The sequence below is a fragment of the Leishmania major genome, chromosome 36, assembly GCF_000002725.2.
Source record: "Leishmania major strain Friedlin complete genome, chromosome 36".
Classification (NCBI taxonomy): Eukaryota; Euglenozoa; class Kinetoplastea; order Trypanosomatida; family Trypanosomatidae; genus Leishmania; species Leishmania major.
The window spans coordinates 2,583,401-2,605,915 of record NC_007287.2 but is presented as its reverse complement, the minus strand read 5'-3'; the positions used below and the strand labels follow the sequence as shown (position 1 = coordinate 2,605,915).

General features: G+C 59.9%; 7 protein-coding genes across 7 annotated transcripts; all 7 read left to right on the top strand.

The window, feature by feature from the left end:
- Positions 1 to 345: 345 nt before the first annotated feature.
- On the top strand, positions 346 to 2,586 carry LMJF_36_6770 (putative beta-adaptin; the record flags this gene model as incomplete). Its single annotated transcript, XM_001687218.1, has 1 exon — positions 346 to 2,586. One exon carries the CDS (start codon positions 346 to 348, stop codon positions 2,584 to 2,586), a length of 2,241 nt encoding a protein of 746 aa, XP_001687270.1.
- Positions 2,587 to 4,347: 1,761 nt separating this feature from the next.
- Positions 4,348 to 5,124, top strand: LMJF_36_6760 (conserved hypothetical protein; the record flags this gene model as incomplete). Its single annotated transcript, XM_001687217.1, has 1 exon — positions 4,348 to 5,124. The coding sequence occupies one exon, from the start codon at positions 4,348 to 4,350 to the stop codon at positions 5,122 to 5,124; it is 777 nt and encodes a 258-aa protein (XP_001687269.1).
- Positions 5,125 to 6,340: 1,216 nt separating this feature from the next.
- On the top strand, positions 6,341 to 8,434 carry LMJF_36_6750 (putative prolyl oligopeptidase; the record flags this gene model as incomplete). Its single annotated transcript, XM_001687216.1, has 1 exon — positions 6,341 to 8,434. The coding sequence occupies one exon, from the start codon at positions 6,341 to 6,343 to the stop codon at positions 8,432 to 8,434; it is 2,094 nt and encodes a 697-aa protein (XP_001687268.1).
- Positions 8,435 to 11,167: 2,733 nt separating this feature from the next.
- LMJF_36_6740 (conserved hypothetical protein) lies at positions 11,168 to 11,989 on the top strand (the record flags this gene model as incomplete). Its single annotated transcript, XM_001687215.1, has 1 exon — positions 11,168 to 11,989. The coding sequence occupies one exon, from the start codon at positions 11,168 to 11,170 to the stop codon at positions 11,987 to 11,989; it is 822 nt and encodes a 273-aa protein (XP_001687267.1).
- Positions 11,990 to 12,750: 761 nt separating this feature from the next.
- On the top strand, positions 12,751 to 16,833 carry LMJF_36_6730 (conserved hypothetical protein; the record flags this gene model as incomplete). Its single annotated transcript, XM_001687214.1, has 1 exon — positions 12,751 to 16,833. One exon carries the CDS (start codon positions 12,751 to 12,753, stop codon positions 16,831 to 16,833), a length of 4,083 nt encoding a protein of 1,360 aa, XP_001687266.1.
- A 1,238-nt stretch (positions 16,834 to 18,071) lies between these two features.
- Positions 18,072 to 18,662, top strand: LMJF_36_6720 (putative mitochondrial carrier protein; the record flags this gene model as incomplete). The annotated part of the gene is made up of 1 exon (XM_001687213.1): positions 18,072 to 18,662. The coding sequence occupies one exon, from the start codon at positions 18,072 to 18,074 to the stop codon at positions 18,660 to 18,662; it is 591 nt and encodes a 196-aa protein (XP_001687265.1).
- Positions 18,663 to 20,802: 2,140 nt separating this feature from the next.
- On the top strand, positions 20,803 to 21,858 carry LMJF_36_6710 (putative replication factor C, subunit 5; the record flags this gene model as incomplete). The annotated part of the gene is made up of 1 exon (XM_001687212.1): positions 20,803 to 21,858. One exon carries the CDS (start codon positions 20,803 to 20,805, stop codon positions 21,856 to 21,858), a length of 1,056 nt encoding a protein of 351 aa, XP_001687264.1.
- Positions 21,859 to 22,515: the final 657 nt, after the last annotated feature.

Sequence of the window (22,515 nt, the reverse complement as noted above, 5' to 3'; positions counted from 1 at the left end):
GCAAAGGGAACACCACGAGTCGACACAGCATCACATTGCCGTGACTCGCCCGCTGCGGCTGACACCTCCCACAGATCCCTTTTTCTTTTTGTTTTGTTTTGTTGCCGCTCTTCAGGCGGCTTTCCACACTCGCGTCCGTGTGATACAAAGCAGCACGGTTGCTACCGAAAGCGACACGCTGGGCTAACGATCGCTGCGCACCGCGAGGAGGCGTCCGAAGCGAAATATTGGTTTCCTGCTCACTTGCCTTTTGTTCAAGGCCTGTTCACGGAACCGTCGAAGGCGACGTGCGCGTGCCCTTCGTCCCCCTTTCCCCTCCCCCGCTCAATCATAGGAACGCACGCGATGGAGAATTTTCTCCGCAAGGCGCGCGAGAGAATTCAGCGCAAATTGGAAGAAACAAAGACGGGATCCAAGTACTTTGCGCAGACGCGCCGCGGCGAAACAGCGGAGCTGCAAAATGACCTTAACGGCACCGACAGCTATCGCAAAAAGGCCGCGGTGAAGCGCATCATCGCCAACATGACGATGGGGCGCGACGTGAGCTACCTCTTTGTCGACGTCGTGAAGTTAGCTCCATCGACCGATCTGGAGCTCAAGAAGCTGGTCTATTTGTACGTGCTCAGCACGGCACGGCTGCAGCCGGAGAAGGCGTTGCTAGCCGTCAACACGTTCCTGCAAGATACCACGAACAGTTCCCCCGTTGTGCGGGCGCTTGCGGTGCGGACGATGATGTGCATCCGGGTGTCCTCGGTACTCGAATACACGCTGGAGCCTCTGCGCCGCGCCGTGGCAGATCCGGACCCGTACGTGCGCAAGACTGCCGCCATGGGACTCGGCAAGCTGTTTCACGATGACATGAACCTCTTTTACCAGCAGGACTTCAAGAAGGACCTTGTGGAGCTGCTTAACGACAACAACCCAATCGTCGCATCCAACGCAGCAGCAATCGTGTGCGAGGTGAACGACTACGGCAGCGAGAAGATCGAGAGTAGCAACGAATGGGTGAATCGACTCGTCTACCACCTGCCAGAGTGCAACGAATGGGGGCAAGAGTACATTCTTGACCTACTGGCGGCCCAGCGTCCTAGCGACAAGGAGAGCGCCGAGACTCTGCTGACGCGCGTCCTGCCCCGCATGAGCCACCAGAACCCGGCGGTGGTGATGGGGGCGATCAAGGTAGTTGCCAACTTGGCGAGTCGGTGCTCGCAGGAGCTGATTGAGCGCTGCACTGTGCGCGTCAACACCGCCCTCCTAACGCTGGCGAAGCGCGATGCTGAAACGCAGTACATTGTCTGCAAGAACATTCACGCATTGCTGGTCATCTTTCCGAATCTGCTGCGCACCAACCTCGACGCCTTCTATGTGCGCTACAGCGACCCGCCGTTCGTTAAGCTGGAGAAGCTGCGCCTCTTGTTGAAGCTTGCCACGCCGTCCGTGGCGCCAGACATCATCGAGGAGTTCGCCGAGTACGCCTCGGGGGTGGACATGGTGTTTGTGGTCGAGGTGGTGCGTGCCATCGCCTCGCTCGCCATCAAGGTAGATACCATGGCGCCTGACTGCGCAAACCTTCTCATGCAGCTAGTGGATCGGCGGCCAGAGCTGCTGCCTCACGTGGTGACAGCCGCGAAGGATATTGTGCGCAAGTGTCCAGAGCTACTCATGCTGGATGCGTTGGTGACCGACTACGGCGCTGACGAGGTCGTAGAGGAGGAGGCGAAGGTGTCCTTGCTGTGGATGCTGGGCGAGTACTGCGACTTCATCGAAAACGGCAAGGACATTATTCAGCGCTTTATCGACACCATCATGGAACAAGAGCAGCGTGTGCAGCTCGCGATTTTGAGCGCGGCAGTGAAGATGTTTCTACGAAACCCACAGACGATGGAGCCGCAGCTGAATCGTGTGCTGGAAACCGTGACGACGCACAGCGACGACGCCGATGTGCGTGACCGCGCCTTTGCGTACTGGCGTCTGCTCTCCAAGGGCATCACTGTAGACCAGATGAAAAAGGTGGTTCATGGGCAGATGGTGCCTGTGAACGTTGACCACACCTTCAGCGATGCCATGACCATGGCAGACCTAAAGAAGTCCCTCAACACTGCCGCCATCGTGTTCGCCCGCCCGTCCCAGTCGTTTCTCCCTCCCTACGGGCTGGCCGACGTGGAACTGGACGAGGAGGACACAGAGGACGACGATGCGGTGGAGCTGCCAGCGACACCGTCGATGGGCACCAAGGATGTGCCACCGGCGCCTGATGCTGCGCCGGCAGGGTACGATATATTCGAGTCCTCGGGCGATGGGACCGGGGCGCTTCACCCGGTGGCGAGCGGCAGCAACAGCGCTCAGCATGCAGATCCTTTTGGTGACCTGTTCAGCGCCTCGCCTTCCACCGTCGGCGCCTGCTCGTCAGCCTTTCAGGCCGTGTCAGGGTCACAGGCGCCAGCATCACCGCCACACGCAGCGAGTGCCATCGAGGACCTGTTCGGAAACGGTATGGGAAGTGGAAGCCAAACAGCGCCAGTGCCAATCTCTGCCGCACCGCAGTCCGCCGGTAGAGACACGCAGCTGAACGATCTCTTTTCCTAAGCAGAACACGTGCAAAAGTGTGTTGCGAAGGGAAATCGTTCGCTATCAACGCAGAGTGGAGGGGAATATGTGCCGGGTGAAGTGGATATGTTGTATCCTTGGTGTACTGTGTGCTTGCGCGCGTTTCGCGCCTTCGAGCCCTTCTCCTTCTCTTCCCATCCTTACCACTCCCTCTGTCGTCCTCGCCCTGCCCGAGATCTAACAGACACTGCTTTTCACCCGACCTCCCCTCCGACACTCTGCCTTGCTCAGCTCCCCTCCCCCCTCCCCCCTCCCCCCTCCTTTTCTATTAGGATGCAGATAGTGCGTTGGCTGTGGCCGCCGTCGTTTTGTTCTTCGCTTTCCTCTTTTATCTTTTTGTTTCTCGTTCTGTACTCCATGGCCCCGTGTGTGCTTATCGGTTGCGCTTCTTCTTGTCCGTTTGACGGCTGTGACATGCCCTGATGACGGGGGACACCTCGGTGCGCGGCATCTCAGGGTCCAGTGCCTCATCTGCGGGCCAGCCCCGCAGCCCGCGTCCCCCTCCCCCCTTTATGTCCCTGCGAATGCACAGCCGCACGCGGTGGTGACAGGCTCAAAAGTGTACCCCACGACGTGGGCGGATGTGGGAGCGATTCAGCGGTACCGATGTGTCGGCCTCGAGGTCGTGGATGGCGCTGCGTCGGAGCGAGCTGCGGCGGTGAGCACGCCTGTGCCGTGCCTAGGATAGAAGGCAAGCGTGCCCGCGTGGCTCGCACGTACCTCCTTCGGCCGCCTCACTGCCCACTGGTGTGTGATGGGAGCCTGAGCTGCCCCCCAGACAGTGTGTGTGTGTGAGAGAGAGAGAGGTGCGCCAGGTGGCGACCAGCACAGTGGGAGCGACGCGTGAGGCGACCTGGAAGGTGGGTGGGTGGGGTTGCGGCTGAGGCGGAGACCGTGCTCGGGTGGCCGAGTCGGCGCAGGGTGCTGTGGCGCCCGCGTGTCTAGCGCTGCTCGGCACCACTCGGTGGGCCTGTGGCAGGGCGGCTGTAGCGTGGAGTGGAACTCGTGTTCTGTTTCGGAACCACAAAAAAGCTGTGAGAAAAAAGGACTTTGGCATGCACGTGTGCATGCAGCATGGCGGTGGACGGCTACATGGTCATTCTTAGCTTCTTTCGGCGGAAGGGTGCGTCAGGCTGGTGAGGGAGCCGGAGGTGATGAGCGCTCTGTTGCTTCGTAAGCAACAGAAGCAGCATGCTATCGAAAAAAAAAAATCTGCGTGACATGAACAGTCCCCTCTCCCCCAGTGTTTGCCCTTTCCCCACGCAAAAGGAGAGGAGGAGCGTACTGAAGACGAGTTCAAATGACGGTCTGCCATCGATGCGCCGACGGGTACTCTACGGGACGCGGTCGCATGCCGCTTGGTTGGACATGTGGGTGCGTCATGCACGCCCGCTCCCTCTGTGGGAGGTGCTTACGGTCGGCAGTTTGCCAATGCGATAAGGTTAACGGCTTCTCCTCACGTTCGGCTTGCCTTTGGCATCGCGTTCGTTGTCTCGCCTCTCCCACCCTCTGCTTCACCCTTTTCGGTTGTCCCGCTTCATCTGCTTTTCCCTTGTGAAACGCTTCTCGCGTCTCGGCCCTGCATCAGCGCAGCGAACGAAGCTTCACGTTTGTATCGTGGTCGTTTCTGCAGCACTGAGTCGCCCTCTGTTCCTACGCTTCCTGCCACGGCCCCTCCCTCGCTACGTCGCTGTGAGTGTTCGCCTTGTCGATTGCCCTTGTACAAGCGATAAAAACATAATGTTCCGCCGTCTCTCCGTGTGCGTGCCGTTTGCCACGACGGCGCGCTTCTACACCCCGTCAGAGGAGCTGAAGAAGCTCTACGCTAGCGACTTCGAGCGCGCGCAGTTCCCCGCCAATATCGTCCCCAGCGACTCTGTCACGTTCGCCAAGTTTCTGTACAAGGCGGTGGAGCCGAAGGGCAGCTTTGATACCATTCTGAAAGACTTCCAGACCATCGCTGCCGCCATCCCGAAACTGCCTGTCTTCTGGCAGCGTACCGTGGTGGTGAGTGAGGTGAGCGAGTTCAAGTCGCTCTCCGCCCCGACGACCTTCACGCTCGAGTGGATGCAGAGCAACGGCATGCTAGACCTGCTCCCGGATGTCGCGGAGGTGTACGAGACCTACGTCAACGCCAAGATGAAGCGCGTGACGGCCAAGATCTACGTCGCCGCTGGTAAGGAGCAGGACCGGGCCCTGGTGGACAAGGCAAAGAAAGTTGCGGAGCAGGTTGTGAAGGACAACCAGCAATTCGCCGGCTACACGCTGGTGCCGAAGGTGTTGGTGGATCGCTCCATCGTGGAGGGTTTTGCCGTGGATGTGCAAGGAACGTACGTTAACGAGGCCGTCGGCCGCAAGAAGGAGACGCAGGCGTCGGGCGAGGTCGATTACACCACCATCCCGCCTCCGCGTTTGTCCAAGACGACCTGGGAGGACAACATCGAGACAGAGGTGCTGCGCAAATACCTCGACAGCCTTTCCCTCTACGATGCCGAGGAGCTCAAGAGCGGTGTTTAAGTGCAGCATGCCTTTCCGTGGATTTGTCTCGGGGTTTGATGCCCTCCCCGCATCCTCCCGCAGTAACGCGCATGGCGACCACGGGGCGAGTCGACAGCTGTGTATGGAGGCACGTCTGGGTGCGCGTACTTCTCTTTTGTTCGTTTGGGCGCTCGTAGCTCCTTTGCTTGCTTGCCGCAGGCGCAGCAAGTCCCTTTTACCCGTCGACGCACCCCGACGCACGCGCCGCTCCTTGTTCTTGATGGCATCTGCGGCCGCGGCAGGTGAAGTAGGCGGTGTCAGGTCGAGAGGGAGGGGCGGGGGGGGGAGAGAGTGGAAGGAATTCTGTTGCCAATCGAGCGTGTCTCTGTCGCTGTTGACATCGCTGCTTCTGTTCTCCGTCACCCCAATCCCGATACCCCCGCTCCCGTTAGCACGCCACAACACGCGTGCCTTCTTGTCACCGTCTAAGAAGGATATCGGGTTTCTCTCTTAGGTCTTGGTTGTTTATATATTTTCTTCTCTCTAGTAGGTACACCTCGTAGTAACGCATGTTTACCAATCTTTCTCAGAGCAGAGGCGCTGTGCGACAGGGCGCTACCACGGCGTGTTGGTATCGCGCACCTCCTCGTCATCTTTGTAGTGCATCTCTCCTCGCATACGTCCTGGCCATCACCCGGTGTGGCTGCCCGCAGGTTGCGCGTCGCACCCCACTCGGCACCACGCGTTGGTACGGACGCCTGCGGGACGCGCTTCATTCGCTGCCCCTGCCCATGCCAAAGGGATATGGCGCCAGAACGCGCCTGAGCTGCGGTTTTCTGTGGAAACTTTCCCTTAGTCATGCCGCAGGTGTCTAGGTGTGCATGAAGGCGTTTTCCAGAGGCGTCCCTTTGTGGGTGGTATTGCCGCTGCCATCACCTAGTTGTCTTCTCTGCGTTCTTGCTCCGCCTCTCTGACGTCGCCCTTCTGTTTCCTCCCTCCCGCCCTCGCCACCACCTGCGGTATGATGCCGACACACACGCACACGCACACGTGCGTGCATGTATGCGAGATCCCACATCACCGCAGGAGTTCTGTTTCTCAGCTACCATTCTGTTTGCTTCCTGCATCCTGGGTCTGTTAAAAGTCCCTCGTTTTCTTTTAGCTGCCCTGCCTCTCTCTCTTTCGCTGGTCGTGCTTGTGGCCTCGTTGTCGACCTCTCCGCCAGGAGATTCCGCACACAAGGCAGAGCCCAGACATGAAGTCCCTCTACCCAGTGGTCCGCCGTGCGGCTACGACCTACCAGCTGCACGGCCGCACAATCCCGGAGCCGTACGACTACCTCGAGGACCCATGTCATGCCGAGACGAAGGAGTTCGTGCGGCAGCAAAACGAGGCATTCGAGGCGTACATGAAGTCCTCCAACGAGGTCCGAGACAAGATAGTGGAGCGAGTGACGGCGATGCTCAACTACGCGCGCACAAGTAACCCGAGTCTGCACGCTGGCAAGTACTACTATCAATACAACACCGGTCTGCAAAACCAGAGCGTCATCATGCAGGCGACGTCTCTCAAGGACGACAATCCGACTGTCTTTCTCGACCCAAACACTCTTAGTGCCGACGGCACCACTGCTCTCAAGGCGCACGCTTGGAGCGAGAACGAGGAGTTCTTTGCCTACAGCCTCAGCGACAAGGGAAGCGATTGGCAGTACATCCAGGTACTCAACGCGGAGACAGGGGAACAACTTCCGGACAAGCTGAACTGGGCGAAGTTTTCGGGCATCTCGTGGTGGAAAAACGACGGCTTCTTCTACCAGCGCTATCCCGAGCTCAGCGAGGACGCCGACAAGGGCGCCGAGACGGACTCGGCGCAGAATCAGTACGTGTGCTTCCACAAGGTCGGGACCGCGCAGTCGGAGGATTTGCTCATTCTGCAGGTGCCCGAGCATCCCCAGTGGATCTTGGCGGCCGAGGTGACGGATGACCACGAGTACCTCGTCATCTGCGTCATGAACGGGTGTGAACCGAACAACCTTATTTGGATCGCGAAGCTGCCGACCACCTACGAGGAGTTGCAGAAGCCGCTGGAGTTCAAGAAGGTGGTGAACACATTCGTCGGCCAGTACAGCTACGTCGGCAACGAGGGTAAGATGTTTTACATGACGAGCACCAAGGATGCTTCGCGCAAAAAGATCATTTCCATTAACCTGGAAACGACCGAGGAAAAGGATGTCGTCGCTGAGAAGGAGTCAGTGCTGAACCGTGCTGCCCTTGTGAAAGACACGCTGATCATGGTGTATCTTGAGGACGTCAAGGACGTGATGTACTACCGCAAGCTGCACGGGGAGACGGAGATGAAGAAATTGGACCTGCCGCTCGGCACCATCACGTCCTTATTTGCTGACTATAAGAAGGACTTTGTCTCCTTCAAGGTCTCCTCGTTCATGTTGCCAGGTCGCTCCTATGTCATGGACATCAACAACCCGCAGGGCTCGCTGACGGTCTACAAGGACGACGTAGTGGACGGCCTCAACGTCGAAGACTATGTCACTGTGCAACACTTTTACCAATCTGCTGATGGCACGAAGATTCCGATGTTTATTGTGCACAAGAAGGGGTCCTTGTCCACCAAATCACCGGTCATGCTGTACGGCTACGGTGGTTTTGGCGTTTCGCTGACCCCCAGCTTTAGCCCGTCGCGCATCGTCTTTCTACAGCACCTCGGCGGCGTTCTCGCCATTCCGAACATTCGCGGCGGCAACGAGTACGGCCAGTCGTGGCACGACGCCGGGCGCCTTACGAAGAAGCAAAACTGTTTCACCGATTTCGTCTCCGCCGCCAAATATCTCCACAGCAACAAAATTGGCTCCCCTGCCACAACGGCCATCATGGGCGGCTCCAACGGCGGCCTCCTCGTCGCCGCCTGCGCTAATCAAGCCCCTGACGAGTTCTCGTGCGTCGTGTGCCAAGTGGGCGTCCTTGACATGTTCAAGTTTCACAAGTTCACCATCGGCCATGCTTGGATCTCCGACTACGGCAACCCGGATGAGGAGGAGGACTTCAGGGTATTGGAGAAGTACAGCCCCATCCACAATGTGCGCGCCGGCGTCAAGTACCCGGCCATCCTCGTGGTGACCGGCGACCATGATGATCGTGTGGTACCGCTGCATTCGCTCAAGTACGTCGCCACGCTGCAGCACGCGAACCCGGAGCTGGGTGGTCCGTTCCTGGCGCGTGTGGAGGTGGCTGCCGGTCACGGCTTCGGCAAGCCCACGAGCAAGATCATCACCGAGACGTCCGACATGTACGCCTTCATGGCGAAGAACATTGGTGCAACGTGGCATGACTGATATCGATTTTTTATTCGTTTTCCGCATTCTTCACCATGTGCCCGTAGTCCACCACGAACAAATCCGCTGATAGAAGCGTCCACAACGACACTTCACCTGCCTTCTGCTGCACCACGACCACATCCTCGTTGTGTTGGACGAGCCGTCCCTGCTGTCAAATCGGACCATGCGCCTTGCGGGCACTTCGTGTCCGTCCTCGTGCCATCTTTCGCGTACGTGCTGCGTGATCGGCGCCAGACGCACCCGTGTGCACTGCACGTCTTGACGCACGCGGGCCGCGTGCAGGGTCCAGCTCGAGGGTGGAGGCGGTGGGCAGCTGTCGTGCGTGGAGCAGCGGGGTGGTGGTCTGGGCACATGCCGGGCGAGCTCAGGGGGGAGGTTTGGCCAGCCTCAGGCCAGGCTCCCTCTGAGAGACCCTGCACACCCTGCCTGTGTGCCAGGCCTCGCGCTGAGGGGCCTCGAGCCGCGGCATCCTGCAATGTGGTGCGGCTGGCATGTGCGCCTCATCAGCCCACCTGGTCGGATGAAGGAGGTGCCGCACAGTGCGCGCACGTGCACCGTGGTGTTCCTCGGTGTGGACGTCCTCGCGCCTTTCTCGCTCATCACTCGCGCTCTCCTGACGACCGCGTGCCTCGGGCAGATGCGGCACACCACCTGGCAGCGGCGCTTGGCATGCGCGCGTGTGCATAGTGCTTGTGTGTGTTTTTTTTTTTTCACCATGTGGCCTGATGTCGATATCAGAGACTCGCCAAGTAGCATATCTGTTGAACTGATGACGCGATTCGTAGTGGGCTGGTACACTGGTGGTCATGGCCGCAAGTCTCTTCGGCACAACACCAGCTCTGACCAGCCCACCGGCGCCAAGGTCCCGCAGCTGTGCCCGAGAGCATGTTGTGCAGGCGCTTGAACTCCCCACAGAGTGTGGATACCGGACCCGGCCACCACGGTGGTGGCTGGTCATCGTCTGGGCTGAGGGGTGAATTGGGGAAAAGAGAAGCAGCACGCTTGGGCACACAGAGTTTCTGTTCAATGCCTGAAATATGCACGAGGCGTCTACTGCAGCACGCGGTGCCTTGCGCGCGGCGGCAGCGCGTGGATGACGCTCTCTCACTGCACAGTCCCTCCTATCTACCCTTTTCTCGTGCAATTCCCTCTTCTTCCTCTCTGCGTCTTTCCTGCCCTTCCCTTCCTGCGCGTGTGCACACATATAATGCATGTGTGCGTGTGTGTGTCGAATAAACCGACGGTGAGGTGTGCACCACCCCAGCGAAAACGGGGCACCGACTCCTCTTGCCACCGCTCCCTCTCTCCAGCCTATCGTTTCCGTTGACGGCAACGGCCAGTATCGGGTGAGCTTCGCCTCGTCCCTTTTCTGAAGTGCACCGGCGCTTGCTCAGTGCCGCTGCACGCACAGACGTGTGCGTGCACGACCTCTGATTTGCCGTCACCCTTCCTCTGCTTTCCATCACTGCACTTCTTTTTTTTCACTTCACCGTCGGTGTGCTCTTCTGTTGTTCTCAGTCAATTCGACCCTGATGACGGGGGACACCTCGGTGCGCGGCATCTCAGGGACCAGTGCCTCATCTGCGGGCCAGCCCCGCAGCCCGCGTCCCCCTCCCCCCTTTACGTCCCTGCGAATGCACAGCCGCACGCGGTGGTGACAGGCTCAAAAGTGTACCCCACGACGTGGGCGGATGTGGGAGCGATTCAGCGGTACCGATGTGTCGGCCTTGAGGTCGTGGATGGCGCTGCGTCGGAGCGAGCTGCGGCGGTGAGCACGCCTGTGCCGTGCCTAGAATAGAAGGCAAGCGTGTCCGCGTGGCTCGCACGTACCTCCTTCGGCCGCCTCGCTGCCCACTGGTGTGTGATGGGAGCCTGAGCTGCCCCCCAGACAGTGTGTGTGTGAGAGAGAGAGGTGCGCCAGGTGGCGACCAGCACAGTGGGAGCGACGCGTGAGGCGACCTGGAAGGTGGGTGGGTGGGGTTGCGGCTGAGGCAGAGACCGTGCTCGGGTGGCCGAGTCGGCGCAGGGTGCTGTGGCGCCCGCGTGTCTAGCGCTGCTCGGCACCACTCGATGGGTTGTAGAAAAGCATGTCGAGATGAGCTGAACTCATACTTGGTGGAGGATTTGGCGGGCTGGGGAATAGCAAAAACTTAGCGAAGTTTACCTCGAGGCGTGCGCTTCCGTATTGCAAGCGAATGCTTGTTTTCCCAGCCTTCAAGGATGACATCGAGCTCACTGTGAGAGATGTTCGTAAATATGCGTGCCTGCCAGAACGTATCTGTGTGTTTTTCTTAGAAATGTGCGGCAGACACGTTGGGGAAGTGCACAGCAGAGCTGCATCAAAGCAAGATATGCAGCCCCAGTCGTCCATGTCAGTTGTTCCAATCGGCTAGCAGCACGACACTTGTCTCACGGCGTTGAGTCGTCTGGCGCGCGCATCCCCTGCCGTCTCGCTTTGTGCGCCTTTCTACCGTCCGTGCCCGAAGGCTGGCGTCCTAGGTGACGCAACGGCCTCTCTCTGGATGTCTTGCAATGGTGTTGTTGGGTAGATGATAACGGAACGGGTGCGAGGGTGTCGGCAGGCCGCATCGGTTTCGTCCTCTCTTTCTCTCCATCTACTCGGAAGCTGGCCCTCGTCCTCTTCTGTAGGTGTCCGTTTCGCGACGCTCAACAACCCGTGCGCTCACACAGACCCCCCATCCCCCACAGAGTGACAGAGGCGCCGCAATCATGGCATCCGACCCCTGCACTTCTTCCTCGCCGTCGTTGGCCGCGCACTTCCCGGAGCGGACGGGTGGCCCGGCGCGGAGGCCGCAGACCCCTGCGGATGCCACTTGGACGCTTCACGGCCTCCTCCTGACCGACCTCTGGGAGGAGCCGCTGCACACGTGCAGCCGCACGCGCGATCGCCTCGGCTACATCGACTTTGGCATGGTGATACCGCCCATCCGTGCCTTCCTGTACTCCATGCTTATACCCTACGCCTGCTACCCGATTGCGCTGGTGCACCTTTATGGGTTTTACCGCTGCACTCGGACAATGGTATTCCCCAAGTACTACAAGCGGCACCGGTACTCTGATCGCGTCATGTACGGTGTTCAGAAGCGCGTGTACGACACGCGGCAGAAACGTATTTTGGAGTCGCAAATCGATGACGTTCAGGAGATTCAGCATGCGCTGGAGGTGGTGGGTGCAGCACGTAACCAGTTCGTGGATGACCCGCACCGCCAGGGCACGGCCTACTTCGTAGTAGAGCAAAAAATCATGAAGGCGGAGGCCATCTTTACCGGCGAGAACTGGGCCTGGGCCTTTATCTCGGACACCTGTCGCTACGTCACTCCAATGCTTTTTGCGTACCTGTTCCACCCGTCATGCAAGCGCTTGACAGTGGACTTTCGGCTGTGGAGGCAGGGCCGTCTACACTGGCGGCAGGCGCGCCACCCCGTTCTCAATTTCTTCAAGACGTACAACGAGTACAATCAGGCGATGCGGCGCATCAACATTACGAAGCCTGCGCCGAAGGGTGCCCAGCCGTGGAGTCGCAATCTCTGAGCTAGCTGCTGAGGCATGGGCTGCTTCTTCGTCGTCATGTCACGGTGCATCTTGCAGGCATCCCGCTACTGGTTTGTTTTCTCTTTATCGCCCGTCCGCCTGTTCTCGAAAAAATGCATGTAGCCCCTTCGAGCGTGCTTATGGCGCTCATGTGCAGTGTGACGGCACGCGTGCACGCGTGCGCACATGCATGTGCAGGTGTTGTCTTCGTTTGTGCATTTGTGGACCATGTAAAGACGTGTGCGCGCGTCTGCAGATGTACGGAGGCGGGAGCCAACGAAAGAAGGAGGACGAAAACCAAGCAGAGGTTTGTCGGGCCCTGTCGACTACATCAGACGCAAACACGCGCGCGCACACCAACACAGTTCACGTCTGACCTGCGGCCATCATGAAGGGGGATCGCGCCACACGTGCGACCCTGTTGCACAGGTTCTCATCTTCTCCATTCGTGCGTACCTGTTCCCTCTTTTCTCTCCCCCCCAATGCGCGCACCCCTCCTTTCTCTTACTTTGCTTTTCCACCCCGCGTGTCCTGTCGCCGAACTCTCATCATAATTGTTCCGCACCGGCCACCATCGTCGCTGCGCTGTGCCGTTGCGGCTGCGCTTCTCCTCTTGGCTTTGCACTGCTTACTGGAGGGAAGAAAACGCTGTACTTGTGTGTCTGTGGCCACCGCTCTCTCCACCCTCGCAGCCGCACCCACACCCAGCCTACGCGCACGTACTTTCAAGGGTGGTGGTGGTGGGGGGACGCCCTTTGCATATGAGCGTCGAGGACGACTATCGCGCCTCTATCGCGCAGGCACGCGAGGAGGATCGCAACAGCCGTGGGTGCCGTCGCAAGCTGCGCAACGAATACCAAGATGACCTCCTCAAAACCCGCATCGTGCATGCCCGCAATTGCTTTCTGAGAGACGTTCGCTTCCACAGCGCTCGCCGTTCCACCGCGGAGGAGAGCTTGATGCTCACGCTTCGAAGCACTGCAGCCTGCTGGTCGAAGGTGTGCGAGCGGTCCATTACCCGCCAGCTCGATATCGAGTCTGCCAAGAAGCAGAAACAGTTGCGCGACATCGCCTTCCTTGAACGCACACATCAGCGAGAGGTGTATGTGCAGCGCAGCGTGGAGGAGACTGATCAGGCACGATGGGGGGACTTCAACGCGCGGCACGCCGCTCAGCTGCTCGCCGACCGAAACGCTGCGGTGCAGGCGACATTGGAAGACATGATGGAACGCACTGCGCAGTGCTTGAGTGAACTGGGGGAGAACCACCTCAGCCACGCAGGCACAACGCTGCTCGCAGCGTTTTCGGTGGAGGCGACGCTGCGGCGGCTGAGCTCGGTCGATGGCGTCGCTGTTTCAGCCGTGCGGGAGGCGTTTCACCACATCTTCCACGGCAGTCCGTATGCCCAATCGAGCCCCGCATTTCTTGCCCTGCTAGCGTTCTGTTACGGGCAGCAGCAACCCAAGCCACCGCTGGCGCAGGTGCATTGTCTGTGCTCGGTGCCCATCTTGGTAGTAGATGGCCCCAAGTACAGCGGCAAGAGCCTCTTGGCCAACTTTTTGAAGTCGAAATACCGCCTCCTGTGCATCTCCGACGAGACGCTGGTGCAGCGCGCCCTGCACGCCGCCTCTTCAGACGCGATGGCGAAAGAGGAGGAAGGCGCCGATGACTGGGCTGAACTCGGCCGCTGCCTGCAAGTGACGCTTTTGGACGGCGGCGCCGTGAGCGTGCAGCTCATGATGGACCTCCTGTGTCTGCAGCTGACGGAGCTGCGAAACGCACGTGAGGCTTTGCCGTATGACGCCGTTCTACTCGAGGGTGTTGTCCGCTCCGTCGACGCGTACAAGATGCTGGCGCAGCGACTCAGCAATCCGCTGCTGCACCCGTACCTCAAGGTTGCGCAGCGATGGGGTCTGTCAACGACTGCTCTAGTCGGTGGCGGCGACGGCGGCAGCAGCGCGGCAGACGAGGCGACGGCAGGGGTTCTTCCCCCCCTTTTGCGTCTGCCCGATCATCCCTCTTCGGAGTACGACACGCCCGCGAAGCCGGAGCCAAAGGCGCGGCCCCTCAAGAAGGTGGATCTCGCCGCCCTTCCTCCGGCGGAGCTACCAGAGGTGGAGGACACGGAGGCCGCCCAGGAGGCGGAGCGCGCGTTCGTGGCGCGGGCTGAACGTGAGCTTGCGTCCCTCCCTACGGTGCTCTCCGGGGTGCTGCACATCAGCTGTGCCCCGGAGGAGGTGTTCCACCGCTTTGCAGGGCTGCGCACGGACTGCGAGACAGGCGCGAGATACCACCTCACCTACAATCCACCGCCCCAAGAGCGGCTGCCCTACATGCTGCCGCTGTGCCGCCTCGATACGTCGTCGGTGGAGCTGCATGAAGCTGTCTTTCACCACATGGAAGGGTGGGGAGCCACACGCCGATGGCTGGCGCAGCAGTCAGAGGGCCCCACCTTTGCCCGCGTCTACGAACTGGCGGGCGACGGCCCAGCCGCCGAGGTGCAAAAGGAGGCGCTGGAGGCGGTGGATCAAATCATCTCCCACTTTCGCATCAGCCGACAGCTGCTCCACGAGCGCGACGCCTCCGCTGCTCGGCTGAGCGAGTTGGAGGCGACGTGGCAGTCGCAGAAGGCTGCCCGAGAGGCGGAGCGGCTGCGGCTCGTCGAGCTCTACACCGAGAAAGGCGCCCCCATCCCGCCAGCCCTCCACGCCACCGTGGCGAAGACGTCCGGCTCGTCGGCGACCACGCTGAGCGCTGCTGCAGCAAGCATCATCTTCAAGGCTCTGACAAACTTCACGGACCTCTACGAGGGCTCCTACGCCGGCACCTGGAGCAGCATGACGCACCTGGTGCAGCTCTTTCTCCGCTACCACACGAGCGTAGAGTCGCAAATGGCTTTATACTGGAAGCGGCCGGACGACAAGCAGGCCATCCTGCACCGCTTCCAGCGGTGCTTCGACTCGCTGCCGGCCTCCATGCGTGTACTGCCAGCCTGCAAGGCGGAGCTGCACCTCTCCCTAGACGCGCTGGACGAGGCACTGCACAGGTGCATTGCCTTGCGCGACGGCGAGGCGAGGGGGCTGCTGGACACCTTGACCAGCGCGGCAAGCTTCATGGGGGGCTGGCAGACCCTTGTGTGTCAGGCATTCACCCGCCTCTTACAGGCCGAGGCGGACCGATACTTCTTCGCGATGCACATTTTCTCCTTCTTTCTCGGCGCTGTCATAGGAGAGCCTCTGGGGTTCGATGATGTCGAGGTGGACGTGCCGCTGACGTCGATGAACACCCCAGACCGGCTAACACCATCGACCAGCGTCGCCGGGGATGCTTCGCCGTCGGTTTCGCCGGGCGGAAAATCAACCAAGGAGAAGCGAGTGACGTCAACAAAGAAGTCGCACAAGGTAGCCGACGAGCCGAATGAGAAAATCGCTGAGGACCAGCTTGCGGAGGTGGCGCAGGGGGTGCTGAACGGCTTCTCCTCTATCACGGATAAGCTGAAGGCCGTCGTGGATGTGCAGGGGAAGGCGCCAAAGCGCGCCGCCAGTGGCGGCGGCAGCATCGCGGGCAACAGCCCTGCCGCACCCACCTCCATCTTTGCCATCGCCGCCGCCAAGTGTTACGGCTTCATGGAAGCAGAAAGGGTCGCCGCCACCTCGCGGGTGGCGGCGATTCACTCTTGTGGGCGGATGTTGCTGAAGGAGGCGGAGGCGCACGCAAAGAAGATGCGCATGCGAATGGAGGCGAGCCTCTTAGACGTGATGGCAGGAGAGGCCGCCGCTGCAAACACGGCCGTGTACGTTTTGCGTGAGTGTGTGGAGGCGGAGAAGAAGAGCCCCGCGATGCACCTGGGCTGCACCACCTTTGCTGTCCTCGGAGAGAGGCCTTCGCCTGCTTCACAGACCGCCGGTGGCGCCGCCGAAGCGCTAGACTGCGCGTCGCCAACGCCAACGAAGATCGGCTCCACAAGTGAGGAGCGCCGCAGCTTCCTCACAGACGTGCCGCTTTTTGCCCAACTGACAAAACCGCAGTTCATGGTGCACCCCGGGCGGACGGCGGCGCGACTCCTCGAGCTCGCCCAGCAGTTTCGCTGCGTCGCGCCCGACTACCAGCTGAGCAACTTCGACTTTCTGCTTCTCGTAGAGGACGACGACTACGCCGAGGCTGCGGTTATCGGTCTGGACGCGGCGCACATGACACGGAAGACTCGCGAGGAGCTCTTTAGCACCTTCGATCCACAGCGCACCGGTTTTGTAGACTGGCGTGATGTCATTGTGCACTTACTTTTCTGGGTCACACCGGGCACAGCGGCGAGGACGCCGACATCCGCCGCGGCGCAGCGAGGCATTCGCGAGATTTCGCTGCAGGACCTGCTGAAGACGCGTGCTGCCCTCGGGGTTTGCGGGCTCACCGAGGAGCAGTTCTTCGAAAAGTCGCTCTTCTTGGACCACTGTCTCGACGAAGCGCTTGTGGAGGCCCACATGCGCATTTTGTGGTGCACGTTCCACGACGCCGCCAACCAGATTCTTCAACCGCACATACTGCTCGGCTTCTTGTGTGCCGACCCGCAGCCGATCCGTGGCGCCCAAAAGGCTTTCCATGTTCTCTCCGCACCCGGTGCAGAGGGGCGCGTCTCCTTGGATGAGATGGACGCTCTGTGCCACCTCAAGGCGACGAATGCGCGTCTGATGGACCAGCCAGACCCGTGTAGCAAAATGAATCTGCGGCTTCTCTTCGGCACCGCAGCGACGTGCTCCTTCGAGGAGGTCTGCGCCTCACCAATGGGGCGCAAAATGCTGAACCATGCGGACCTCTTCCGCCGCCGGCAATTCTTCAAGCGCAAGTAGCGGATCACCACCGCCGTTGGTGCGCATGTAAGTGCACGGAAGCATCGACCCTTTTTGTTCCGCCCTATCCCTGCGGTTGCTGTGCGTTGTGACACGCAGTGCGAGCAACAGCGACGAGAGAACAGTGAGAGCCCGAAACGGCAATGCTGGACAATGTGTTCAACCAGCATGCCGTTGTCGCCGGTGGCTTTGGCACGCGCCTCTCCGCGCGCCGACCCCTTGGCCCTCGTACTGAGTCAAGCACGTGGGGAGAACACCATCTACACGCACGCAGAGTTTGTGACGCTCTTTGCTGTGGATGTTCTTCCCTCCTACCCTCTTCCCGCTTTCTCGGCCTCTTCAAGATATGCCGTGCTCTCTTCGGAGGTGTGTGCCACTCTCCACCACGGCCACTCATCATCCCCATCGTGGTAGCCCCACCCCCTTCCCCGCACCCGCGCCCGCACCACCCTTCTCCTTTCCTCGGCACCGTCAACGCAAGCGCTTTTGGCGTTGCCTGGTCTCCTTTCTGTTCGTACTCCTCTCATGTACAGTAGTTCTCACGACGGGTCGAATGACCGCGGCTCGTCAGGAGGAGCGATGGGCTGTTACGCGCGTGGGCCGATAGTCCGGTTTCGATGTCGATGTTACTCAAACAACAAACGAACAAAACACATGTGAGCGAACTCAGCAGCGCAAAAGGGAAGCATAGGCGTCGTCGATCAGTGATGCTGCGGTGAAAGAAACGGGTGCCGTCTCTCTCTCTCTCTCTCTTGATCCCGCTTATGCACTCTCGCTTTTTTTTGTGGCCACGCCCAAAGGTGGGCTGCTGGCGTCCGATGCAGCGCGTGGCGGCCCTGCGCGGCTGCGGTTACACGTTGTCGACAGCATGCAAGCTAGAAACCGTTTGACTGCTGTGATGCCATCTCCCTTCCCTACAATTTCTAAACTTCTCCTTGTATCGCCTTCCGCACCTCCGCTTTCACATGCATCGTCGTGGCGTACCGGAGGTGCGGCTGCTCCATCGGTGGCGCTCATTTATGCGCCGCTGATTTCCGCGCGAACTTCACACGCCACCTGACGTTGAAGCAGTCCTTATCCTCTTTCTCTTCATCTGCCCTTGTCGTCTCTCATCCGGCGCACCGAGTCGCTGCCCGTGCGTGTGTGCCCATGCTGCTCCTCCGCGTGTACTAGGTGCCCCGCGCATCGCTGTCTAACAAGACACTTTGCACAGCTGTGATGGCGCGTCGTTGGTCTCGATGGCGGCCACGTCGGCGACCCCGCCGTCTCACGGTGACCTTTCCAAAGACTACCTGTTTATCCTCTGTCGTTTCGTGGGAGGCACCGTAGGCGGCGCGATGCAGGCAGGCTCCAGCCACCCTTTCGACACGATCAAGTCCCGCGTACAGAACGGCATCTTCCCCTCCATTTCCTCCTGCGTGTGGCACACGTGGAAGGACGAGGGCGTCCGTGGCTTCTTCCGCGGCGTCACACCCCGACTCCTTTTCTGCAGCTTTCAAAACGCTGTGCTCTTCAGCCTCAACCAGACAATGAACAGTCTAATGGCAGTGCCGGAGCAGGACCCACACACTCCGCCGTCGCTGTGGCGCACCGCCGTCTCGGCCCAGCTCACCACACCTCTTTATGTGCGGACTGTGGCGCCTGTGGCGAAAGTGAAGGTTCAGTTGCAGATGCTCGGCCAGGGCGGCAAGGAGTCTTCCACGGTGGCTGTGCCAGCTTCGTGCTTGCTTCACATCATTCGAGTGGAGGGCTACCGAGGCATCTTCGGCTACACCCCGACACTGATGTCTCATCTCATTGGCCTGCCGTTTTACTTTACGGGATGCTAGACTGCGCGCACCATGCTGCTCGACACACCGCTCGCCTCGACGGCAGCCGGTCGCGAGGTGGTGGTGCCGATGCTGAGCGGTATGGTAGCCGGCATGTGCTTCTGGACGAGCAGCTACCCGTGCGACTTTGCCAAAACCCGCGTGCAGGCCTCCAAGACGAAGGTGTCCATTTCCGACATCATCCGCACAACCTACGCGGCCGATGGGGTGAGCGGCTTCTACAGGGGCTACACAGCATGTCCCTCTACGTTCCCTCTCAGCGAACGCCTCGGTGTGGTTGGGCATGGAGCTGACCACCACCTTCATCATCGGGCGCGGCTATTAGACAGACATAGTTCAGGTATGCCTCTAGGGGTGCGTGGTGCTCTGTATGCGCGTGCATGCACCAGCGCTGTGTCCCACAGTACAGCGGGTAGGGGTGAGGACACGGTGGGCGAGACACTGCAGAACAAGAGGAAGGGGATCGAAAAAGAGTGTGGCAAGTGAGCGCGAATCGATGGGTGAAGCTACACCTCTGCTGTCGGTGAAGGCACGCCCGACCAAACACGTACCATGTGCAAAAGTTGCTCTCTCACCATCCCCTTTTCTAATTCGGTCCCCGCGTCAGCGCCAGCGCCACTCCCTCTCCCCCTTCACCCCCTGACCCCACCGCTCACCCCGTATCGTTCCCCCAACACCTTGACCACGCCTCTGAATTGCGTGTCGCAACCCCCTGTCGCTCTAAACCCTTCTTTCAGTTCTTCTTTCCCTCCTTTTTGCCACTCACTCACACCAGTGGACCCGTGTGCGTGCCTGTGGACGTGTGTTTCTTTCAGGGCCCCTTCCGCTTGACACGCCCGCGCCTCTCAGAAGCGTGCGGACTCAGGAGAGCGTGAAATGCCCCTGCTGCCACAAACTCATGGCGGCGTCCCACCTGCCGCGGCGCACGCGGGCCAGCCCCGCAGCCCGCGTCCCCCTCCCCCCTTTACGTCCCTGCGAATGCACAGCCGCACGCGGTGGTGACAGGCTCAAAAGTGTACCCCACGACGTGGGCGGATGTGGGAGCGATTCAGCGGTACCGATGTGTCGGCCTTGAGGTCGTGGATGGCGCTGCGTCGGAGCGAGCTGCGGCGGTGAGCACGCCTGTGCCGTGCCTAGAATAGAAGGCAAGCGTGTCCGCGTGGCTCGCACGTACCTCCTTCGGCCGCCTCACTGCCCACTGGTGTGTGATGGGAGCCTGAGCTGCCCCCCAGACAGTGTGTGTGTGTGAGAGAGAGAGAGAGGTGCGCCAGATGGCGACCAGCACAGTGGGAGCGACGCGTGAGGCGACCTGGAAGGTGGGTGGGTGGGGTTGCGGCTGAGGCAGAGACCGTGCTCGGGTGGCCGAGTCGGCGCAGGGTGCTGTGGCGTGGAGTGGAACTCGTGTCGCGTGCCAGAGCAGGGACGCGCTGAAATGACGAAAGCCATTTTTTATTATCCACGCGTTCTTTTTTTTTGTTTTTGTTTTTGCGGCTCCTTTTGTTCCTATCGAGGAGGCACGAGTGTGCGCCGCCCACGTCGGCCCTGCTCTGCCGATGAGGGAGACTGTTTTGTTATTCTTTCCTGGTGCATGTGTTACGACTTTCAGTGAGGCTAATCCGCGCGCCACGGCGGGAAGCGGCGAGGCGGAAGCAAATACGAATAGAAGAGGCGTTGGTGGTAGTTCTGTCGTTCAGTGGCGTCGTCGGCTCAACACGGCGCGGCGTAGGCAAGAGGGAGCGACGCCTAAGAGTAGCCTCATTTGGCAAGAATGGCCTTTCAGCGACCGTGTGGTGGAAGGGTTGCTTCATCCAAGAGGAGAGCAAGTGCGTCCCTTTCTACCTGCCTCCACCCCCCTCCCTCCTTCGCTAATGCTGGCGCTGCGTGAGCGATAGCGCGGAATTTCTGTGTAGCGCAAATTGCACACGTGGCTCCCTGTCTATTCGTGGCGGCTGCACACTGGCGCACACATTGAAGAGAAAAGCCCACAGATCATCTCGACAGACTCTCTCATAGAGGTGCACACGGAACAGACAGTGCGGCGCCGTTTTTTTTTTTCTACGATCCTCTGTTGCTCAAACTCTAACGGTTCTTTAACCCTTTCCGGGCACCTCTGCGCTCGTGAGAGTTCGCTGCATCAGCCATGCTGTGGGTGGACCGGTATCGACCAAAGACTCTCAAGGATGTAGAACTATACCCGGAGCTCAAGGAGGTGCTGACCCGCCTTTCCAAGGCGCAAGATCTTCCGCACCTCCTCTTCTACGGTCCGTCTGGCAGCGGTAAGAAGACGCGCGCCATGGCCATGCTGCATGAGATCTACGGCCCCAGCGTTTTTTCGGTACGTCTGGAGCACAAGAGCGTGCAGGTGTCTGACAGCAAGGTCGTGGACATCGCTACCCTCAGCTCACCTCATCACATCGACATCAACCCGTCCGACGCCGGCAACTATGATCGCGCCATCGTCATGCAGATGATTCGCGAGATCGCGCAGACGGTGCCTCTGCACTCCACTTCCGGCAACCGAAAGAACGTGCCATATAAGGTGGTGGTGCTTAACGAAGTGGATAAGATGAGCCGCACTGCCCAACATGCGCTTCGTCGAACAATGGAGAAGTACATGAACACCTGCCGCCTTTTCCTCCTCTGCAACTCAACCTCACGCCTAATCCCGCCGCTGCGGTCCCGCTGCCTGGGCATCCGCGTCGCCTCGCACTCGAAGGACAATCTGAAGCTGGCCGTGCAGCGCGTGTGCGAGGGCGAGGGCCGACCTCTTCCGTCGGTGGCGTTCTTGAATTCACTAGCGCTGCGCTCCGACGGCAACCTGCGCCGCGGGCTGCTGATGCTGGAGGCATCCGCTCTGGCGAAGGTGGATTGGAGCGGCAACGGTGCCGCTATACCGCAGGCGGACTGGAAGTTGTTTCTGGACGAAATATCGCACGACATTGTGGCGGAGCAGACGCCGAAGAGGCTGCACGAGGTGCGCCTCAAGTTCTACGATCTTCTCGCCCAGTGTATCTCGGGTGAGACCATCCTAAAGACGCTGGTGGATAGCTTGCTTGCCGCTGTGGCGCCGGCCCTCCAGCGCCCGCTGATCGAGCTCGCCGCTAAATACGACCACAACATGAAGCTTGGAACGAAGCCGATTTTGCATCTCGAGGCATTCGTAGCAGCTGTCATGAAGCTCATCAAGCAACAGTAGCGGAGATGAAGCTGGTATCGTGTGATGCATAGAACTACTAAAAGGAAATGCCGAGGCCGACAGTTTAAGGGTGATGCTGGGCTACACGATGGGCATAGAGAAGAGGTGGCGCCGGGAAGCACTCCCCCTTCAAAAAAAGAGAAGAAACGAGAACAGCACAACAACAGCGAAGACGCACTCTCTGGTAGGCGATAGTGCCACCACAGCGAGAGAGCCCGTGGGACAGAAGCGCTTGATGTTGCGCTGCAGCACCATCCCTCGACCACAGATGACGCTGCACGGTTTCTTTGTGTACGATTTTGCGTACGTGTGTGCGTGCGATGGTAGGCGCTGAGGCCGACTTTCCATCTCAGCAGCAGCAGCATGTGCCGCGGTTCGTGAGCACTACTCATCTTTTCTCCTCCTTACCTTTCCACGGGTCTCACGTCTGTTCTGTTGCCTCTCTCTCTGCGGCTGCATGCTCCTCTTGCCCGCCTGTGTCTTTTGGATGCGTGTGGCACTGTGCAGGTGACGGCGCACGGAGAGGTCAGAATCTCCTCTGTGTGTGTGTGCAACCCGATCTGATCTCGCACCTCTTTCTAGAGGCCTTTGTGCCATAAGGAGAGTACGACCGCCGTTGGAGTTATACCTCACCGTTGTCCTGTTTTCCTGAAACAA